Source organism: Alligator mississippiensis, chromosome 3, assembly GCF_030867095.1.
Source record: "Alligator mississippiensis isolate rAllMis1 chromosome 3, rAllMis1, whole genome shotgun sequence".
NCBI lineage: Eukaryota > Metazoa > Chordata > Crocodylia > Alligatoridae > Alligator > Alligator mississippiensis.
In genome coordinates this window covers 213,096,549-213,104,614 of record NC_081826.1, presented here as the reverse complement: position 1 = coordinate 213,104,614, position 8,066 = coordinate 213,096,549, and the positions used below count along the sequence as shown (strand labels likewise).

The 8,066-nt window shown below is 48.9% G+C and overlaps 1 protein-coding gene and 1 long non-coding RNA gene across 2 annotated transcripts in view; one reads left to right on the top strand and one right to left on the bottom strand.

Moving 5' to 3' along the window:
* Nucleotides 1–1,731: 1,731 nt before the first annotated feature.
* On the bottom strand, nucleotides 1,732–6,952 carry LOC109280800 (uncharacterized). Its single transcript, XR_002087220.2, has 2 exons — nucleotides 6,856–6,952; nucleotides 1,732–2,239 (listed from the first exon to the last, which is right to left on the bottom strand). It is a non-coding gene; the product is annotated as an uncharacterized LOC109280800 (long non-coding RNA).
* A 29-nt stretch (nucleotides 6,953–6,981) lies between these two features.
* SPTLC1 (serine palmitoyltransferase long chain base subunit 1) overlaps nucleotides 6,982–8,066 on the top strand; it is a 53,329-nt gene continuing 52,244 nt past the window's right edge. The window contains exon 1 of the mRNA XM_006272451.4: nucleotides 6,982–7,091. Coding sequence (XP_006272513.1) covers nucleotides 7,032–7,091 — 60 coding nt within the window. The 5' untranslated portion in view covers nucleotides 6,982–7,031. The remainder of the gene's footprint in view (nucleotides 7,092–8,066) is intronic.

The following is an 8,066-nucleotide window of genomic DNA, read 5'->3' as shown; positions in this document are numbered from 1 at the left end:
TATTGAAGAGTTTACTCATAATTCCATTACTGAGGTGAATGGTATCAAGGCTCCAAAGAAAACATTGAACATTTGCTGTACTGTACAGATGTTTCACCACAAGCAGAGAGGTGGGTAGTTGTTAAATTCCCATTCAGTGTGTCATCCTTTGTTAGAGAGACTCAAGCAATTTTGAAAAGGCTCATCATCACCTCTCCTCCCATTTGCAGTCCCTTAGGTCAAGATATCTGGGATAGATTTTTTTTAAGGTGGCTAGTGATTTTGGATGCGGAACTTAAGCCTGATTTTCAGACTTTCATTTGCTTTCACCTGGACTCCTGGGTGGCTTCTTAGCATCTCTGGTAATTAAAAGCAAAACATGGCAAGTATCTTAAATATAGCACAGACGTTAACTGACCACTTAAGTTTTTGGCTTAGATGACTGAATTTAAGTGGCTGTGAAGTGTCATTTTCCTAGACTACAGTCCCTAGGAACTCCTGAGGCTTCCTTATCTAACATGCCAGAAATTATGCAGTGTAGACCTTCCTTGTTAGGTTTTAGAGCAGTGATTCTCAACCAGGGTGCTGTGGCATCACTGGGTGCCTTGACAGCTTCTCAGGCATGCCACTCAATGTTAGTAATGTTGTGTGCAAACATGACTCACAAGATAAATCCAGAGATTTCAAATAGGAATACACAGCGTTAAAAACATTCTATCTTTTGTAGTCTTCCCAAGGTCTTTGCAACAGAAGAATTGCTCTCTTATTTTTCTATAGTCAAAGCATGAGTGAAAACTAAGAGTTATAATTTTCTGAGGGGTACCTTGAGTCTATACAGATTGAGAACCTCCATGTAAGAGACAGGAACCACATCTTCTTTGTAGTAAAATTACGTAAGTGCAGTCAGATCATTAGAGAAATAACGGGGCCCACTGACTCCTGTGTCAGGTAATTAATTTCCTTAAAAAAGATGATGTCATTTAACAGTTCCAGGAGGGGAACAGGGTAGGGAGCTCTCCCTGAAGTAATTGGGGGTAAGATGGAGTGTATACAAAGACTATATAAATGTGCATGGGAAGGATACAATCTAGGAAGTGACTGCCTTGGAAGTTTGTTTCATTTCAAATCTGGCCCTCTAACAGAATACTTTGGCTTGGTCTAGCACTAACTCCAGCAATCAGATCCTGTTGATGTGGGTATGATACCTTTCACCTGATCTCTTCCCAAATTATTCTGATGAGGCAATTATTGCTGCACAGCAGCCATGGGAGGGTGTGGCATCTCCAACATTACAAAAGCCAAAATACAGGGTGCTTGCTTGTTTTGCTTTCAAGTTTGTTAACCAAGTTTTGTGACTACTGTAATTCTTCCTTCCCACAGTTACTACAACTCACTGAAACAATGGTGTTAATGACTCATGCAACTGCACTATCTGACTAACATTTCACTAATATTAAGTTTGGCTCCATTAAGTCCACTCTTTAGTAATAATGGGTGGGGGAAATTATTCTTCATAGTAGTAGATGAGCCTGTAAATCTGGATCCAAGTTTGATCCTTGAAGCCCAAAATTAAAATCACACCTTTACGATGGATCGGGGTGGGCACCTTAAAACCAAGGCATCTGAACACAGTCACTTCTGAAAAACTTCATCTAACAAGTTGGTAGTGTATCTTGATATCTCAGTTATTTCAGGGAGGGAAACTTAAAAAGAACTTCACATATTCTAATAAATACATTACATTTTTAATAATGGGGTATACCATGTTTATTAGGCATTCAATATTCCCACTTCTAAATTTATCTTTTGACTAGAACTGTTTAGAAATGCAAAGTGTGCCAGTAGAAAAAGATCTTTTTCTCCCCATCTTGAGATTCTGAAATTACAGTCCTGGCTAATTTTGTAGATCATGTTAATGGATATGATCTACAAAGATTTAGGAGAGTTCTAAATCTGGAAGGATTTTGCAGGATGAGCCTCAGTTCATTGCTCGTAGGTTGTAATTGGTTTTTATCATGCATCTCCCCTTTCTGTAGAATAGGTAACCACTCAAAATTAGAACATTTATTTCACTGACAGTCTTCTAATGTTATTTATCCTTTCTGAATATACATTTTGAGCAGGTGTCTGTAGTATCAAAGATTTCTGCCTTTCTGTAGGCCTGCTTTTGCAAGGCTCTGAGTGTTCTCGATCCCCACTGAGCTGGAAATTGAGTTCATTCAATATTTCCTTGGGTCAAGGTGAGAAAGGAGGGCTTTACCTGCAGAAAAATAGCAATGTAAAACTGTTAGGCTATTTTGCCCACAGGATCTTGTCTGAATTCTTTTTATTATAGGATTACTGGGCATGGAACCTGAACATGTGGTAGCCTGCCAGTGGTTAAATTGAAGCTCACTAATGCTCACATCCCTGCCTCTCTGCCCACCACTGAATGTGGGACTTTTGGTTGCTGTTGGTGACTAAAACTGGCAGTAGGGGACAAGTTGGGGGAGAGGTGAAGCAAGAAGTAGTGTTCACCCCTGGGTTCCAGACCAATGCCAATACAGTGGCTTCTGCAGCTGTGCTGACAAACCGCTACTGGAGGTGGGCTATCTGGCCTGTGAGAAGCCTCAGGTTCCGGATCCAGCTCACAGGGCTAAATGGGTTAGACACTCCCGATTCAGAACAAAATTGCTTCTGAATAGGTTGCAGACAAGTTTGCAGATGCTATGACTGACTGAGCTATATTTTTTAGCTACCAAATTGAAGACATGAAAGACTTGACTTACAGGGAACCACAGCTTGCAGATGCTTTCTGAATAAATTACTCTTTGCCTTGGCAATGTCTTATTGATCCCTCCATGTGCTTAAGAGCAGTGTTTTATAGATGGCTTTTGATAAGCAACCACACGTTTAAGGAGAATAAAGTGATTTCTATTTTTAAGGCTCTGAAGTATCTCTTACCCCCCTACAAGCATGCCCTAGCCCCCAGACTAGAGGCTAGTTTGAGTGGGAGGACTATCCACCCCTCTTGTTGAAGCAGTGCAGCAAAATGTGAAAGATTCATTGGCATAGAGAGGGGATTGTGTCTCTGTTACCTGTAGGGTGACCACCCATCCTTAATTAGGCGGGACAGTCCCGAAATGTAAACATCAAGTCCTGGTCCCAGGCTGAATGACTCCCAAGACAGCATTTGTTCCAGACTCCCCTCAACACAATCTCAACATAGCAACTATCATCCCAGTATCGTAAGCATGGATCTGGGTTTTCTGTTTGCCATGGAAAAAAGTGGATTTTCTCCTCTGAAGGTTTCCCCTTGCAGGTTGGCAGAGTTTCAGCCTGCAGGGGGCTGCTTGGGGCTGGGGGGGAGTGGGACACAGGGGATGCGACATGCATGTGTGTGTATGTACACATGCTCATGTCCAGCAATTCATCCAGGTAGCAGTGGAGAGCAGTTCCCCCAGCTGCCTTCAGGTAAGTCTATGGAGGGACGGGGCATAGGTGATGTGGCAATGGGGGCAGCTTGAGGCCCCCAAGGTTAGGGAGGGAGGGGCAGGGTTGGTGGCTGGGACTGGGAGCTCTACCCAGCTGGGGTGGTGCATGGGGCATAGGACCAGGGCAGGAATGTGTAGCTGCAGGTCCTGGCCAGGGAGCAGGACAGAGCCATAGGTGACTCATCTGGAGGGCAGTGTGGGGGCTGACTCTCCACCGCTTCATACACTCCCAGGGCAGGGGGCATAGGAGAGCTTGTGCCCCACATCTGATGTGTGTGTGTGGCACAGGCAGATGCAGGCTGCCTGCTGTGGGCTTGGGGCTCCCCATCCTGCTGCGGGCTTGGGGCTCCCCATCCTGCTGCCCTCCCCCAGTGGGTGAGACCCGGTACAGAAGGGCAGTGTGGATGGAGCGGGGAGGCTCGATGTCCTAATTTTGCATTTTGAAAAGGTTGTTGTTAGAACATTTACCTATTTAAGGCACGAGTCCTAGATCCTGGTTTCCGCTGCCACAATGGTTCATGCATTTTATAGTCAGTCACTGGATAAAATATGGAAATATTTCAGGGAGCAGGGGCCAGACCCCATCTCAGCCACTCCTAAACATGAGGCTACAGAGATCCTCCGTGACTCCTTCCTGGCCCCACACATCTAGAAATCTTTGCCACACAGTAACACAGCTTCAGCTAAAGCTTAGAGTGTTCCCAACCTGATTAACCTATAGCCTGGTTCTTAGGACTCTCTCCTGGGAGGTGAACTGTGTAGATTTGAATACCCTCAGACTAAGAGCCTAGGATCCAGACCTCACAATTTCTGGGCGAGTATAATTGCTGTCTAGTGGGTGAGCAGTCATTCACTTCTAAAGTGGACAATTTAGGTGTCCAACTCCAAGAGATTGTTCCAGGTTGCAAATCCCAACCTGACATAGTTGCCCAAACACCAGAGAGGCTTGGGATTTAAGACACCTCTCTCTTTCTCAAGCATTTCCTACTGGCTTGCTACCCCCTTGGCATGCTGACTGTTGCAAATTCTATTGAAACACCTTCCTCCCCACATGCACCATATAGTAAGCTGCAATACTAACCCAGTGGTGTTGACTGTTCCAGGGACCAATATTTAAAAAATAAGTGGTGACACACATATCCCTTTGCAGATCTAACTCTCAGTGCATACCCTGAACAGGGAACCAAGTTGGCTACATACAATAGGACTCAACATCCCAAGCACTCAGTTGAGCCCTCCTCTCCACAAAATCATGAAGTTACAATAATGTCAGGGTTGCTGTAGTTTATGCCAGTCTATCACTACCAAAGAAGCAATTATGCAGGTGAGCCACTGCTACTAGGCAGCATATGCTGACCAGTATGCCTCCTCCTTGCAATCTACTCCCTGTTCCTGAGGAAGCTGAGTGGTTAGTCAGACCCTCAGTTGCCTGGTTAGGGCAGCTTTTGGCCACCAGCGTTTGCCCAAAGCTACTTTATTCAAGGTTAGGGATAATCCTTGCTTAACAAAAGTAATGTGTAGTAGCAGAGTTTCAGATTATATTAGATTTAGTCTTCAGCCCATTTAAATGATCTGAACAGTAAGTCACTCTTCCTGCTATCAGTAGAGTTGTGAAATTTGAGATTATATTTATTTCTTAAGACTCATTCATTCTTTGCAAACAAGTGTCCTTCTACTATTATTATGGAAATGTTGGCTGTATGCCAAAAGTAACCTCCCAACAGAGTTAGGACATCTTTGAGTAGAGTTAGGACATCTTTGTGCTCAATGCCAGCATCTGCTTGGCTGAATGCCAAACTTTCAATTGAACTCAATCATAGGGTCTACAGATTAAGTTCACTCCTCCTCTCGGTCACTGCAGATTTGTGCTTTATCTTGGCAAGTTTGAAGAGAAGTTGGACAGACTACTACAGAGTCTTATGCCACGTCTCCTTCCTGTATGCCAGTTGCTTAGCAAAGTGCAAATTTAAACTGGTTCAGTTAATATTAGAGGCTGCAGACAGAAGCGCAGCTGTGAGCTGTAACTCGGAACGAGTTTTGCAAAGCATTTTGAGTTATAGCGCTACCCCTACCCCAGACCAAACAGAAGTTCACTATTGGTTCCAGTGGGGGCCTGCAGCCAAGTTCCCACAGTAACCGCCAGGGCTCTCTGCCAAACACGAGTGCATGGCTGCAGACAGCTTCAGGTGAAAATCTGACCCTCCCCATTGAATGAGGTATCAGATAAAGATGTTTCAAAATGCATCATCTTTTGTAACTTGTCTGCCCTGCCTCCCAGCCTGTCACTGTTTTCCTCATGCAATGAGGGGTCAGATTTTCACTGGAAGCCGTCTGCAGCTGCGCACTTGTGTTTGGCCACAGCTATAAACTGTTTTCTGGCATCAGATCAGGCAAAAATTATTACTTGTCTGCACCCAGAATCCAACCCTAGTTGTTTTTTCCCCCCCCTTTTTTTCTAAACAGTTCTTATGGCAAGGTGCATTTTGCTGGTTATCATTGGCAACTGGTGCCACCTGAGTCAGGGGGGGCATCTGCCTCCCCCCCAGTGACCAGTCAGTGACCAGAGGGGGGTGGGGACCGGGCCATGTCCGATCTCACCTATGGGGGGGAGGGGAGTCCCCCCGCAGCCAACTGCACCACTTGGGAGGCAGCCGCGGTGCTCCCAGAAGTGACTGCGGCGCTTCATCCAGTGCTCCTACTCCCCAGCGGACACTTGCGGGGATGGGGGGGGCACCGGCGCTCTTGCCTGCCTGTCGCCTAAGCAGGGAGTGCGGCCATCAAACGGTACATGCCCTACATGTCACCTCTGCTGGTTATGAGCAGCTGACCCTGTTGAAAGTTAATAACCTGCCAGGTGAATCCCTTCACAGCTGGCAGGAGATGCTCTTTGCCATCTCCTCCCAACTCCAGGTCCTTGCAGCCATCTGCCTCTTCCACAACGTACCTGCTTTTGAATCGATCACGATTAACCAGTGCATTTGGGGGGCTGGGCTAGCCATTTTATCCTGTGACAATTACTTTTGCACCCGTGGCTGCTTTAAACTTATCCCGTGATGAACCTGTGACTTGCGTAATACCGACCACACATTACATTTATCACGTGACTGGGGAACCAGGCAGTACATTTAGACCGGCCACAGGTGCAAAGCAATGGGCAAAGGATAAATAAAAAAACCCACCCTAGCCCAACCAAAAGAGCCGCTGAAGGGGTGACGAGGGCTTTGCAGGGGTAAAATAAACACAGTTATTGCGCGACTGAGCAGCTAGCTACGCTATGTAGGTGAGGTTTAGCAGGAGCTTGAGGGCGGCGGCAGGGAAGGAGCAGCACACGGAACCGGCCGACTAGGCTGCGCTGCCCCGCCACGGGGACCGTTGGAAGCATCCCAGATCAACACCCGCTTACCCCGGCCTGAGCCTTCCGTCGCCTCCGGACAATGGCACCTCCCACTTGGGCGGGGAGGGGGCGTGGCCCCGGGTTCCGGTCCCACCCTCCCCTTCCTCCGCCTGCCGCGCTGTGCGCATGCGCGCTGGCTCGGCGCCGGCGCACTGACGAGGGAAGGAAGTGGCCCCGGAAGCGGGATGGCGGCGGCGATGGGGCAGCAGTGGGTGCTGGTGGAGATGGTGCAGGCGTTCTACGAGGTGAGCGACCCCTCCGCCCGGGGCACGTGGCGTCGGCCCCCCTCCCCTCACGCACTCGTCTGGGGCGGGGGCGGGGGCGGGAGCGGGAGCGGCGTTGCTTGGGGTTGCCCGGTGGGTCCGCGTGCGGGCATCTCGTGGGGAGGGCATCGGGGTGCTGGGGTCTGGGGGGCAGTAGAAGTGGGTGCTAGCGTCTGGGGCAGCTGGATCTGAGTGCTGGCACCGAGGGGGGAATGTATATAGGTGCTGGCACCTGGGGAAAAATGGATCTGGGTGCGGGCACCTGGGGGGGACCAGACCCTCCTAGTGCCACCATCGGGGGAGGGGGGCGTGCTGCATGCTGTCACCGGGGGGGGAGCAGCTGGGTGCTAGCATCTTTTGCGGGATGCAGTTGGGTGCTGGCCCATGGGGGAAATGGAGCTGGGTGCCAGCATCCCAAAGTGGGCGGGGGTGCCTCTGGGTGCTGGCACACCAGGGGATGGATCTGGGTCCCGGCATCTGGGGAGAATGGATCTGGGTGCCTGTGTCTGGGGGGGCATGCGTCTGGGTGCTGGCACCGGGAGGGGGGGGAGCTGGGTGCTGGCATGTGGTGGGCATAGATCTGGGTGTTGGTACCAGGGGTGGGGGGTGGATCTGGATGCTGGCCCCTGGGCAGGGGTGGATTTGGGTGCTAACTGGGGGGGATGCATCTGAATGCTGTTGTCTGCAGAGATGGGGCTGGGTGCTGGTGTCTGGGGGGAGTGGATCTGGGTGCAGGGTTATTGTTGGTGGGGAATTCCTTTCCTGCAATTTTATGTCCATTGGAGAAACAAGGTTGTTTTTTTCAGTGGGAGGCACAGGCCCAGGGTTCAGAAACAGGCTGAGGAGGTTGTTACCTCTGGGCTCTGATCCCTTGTGGAGTAGGGATGCAGCTAACTTGCTTTCTGAGGATGGACTCTTACCTTCCCTACTGGCTATGAAGTGAGAACTTCTCCCTAG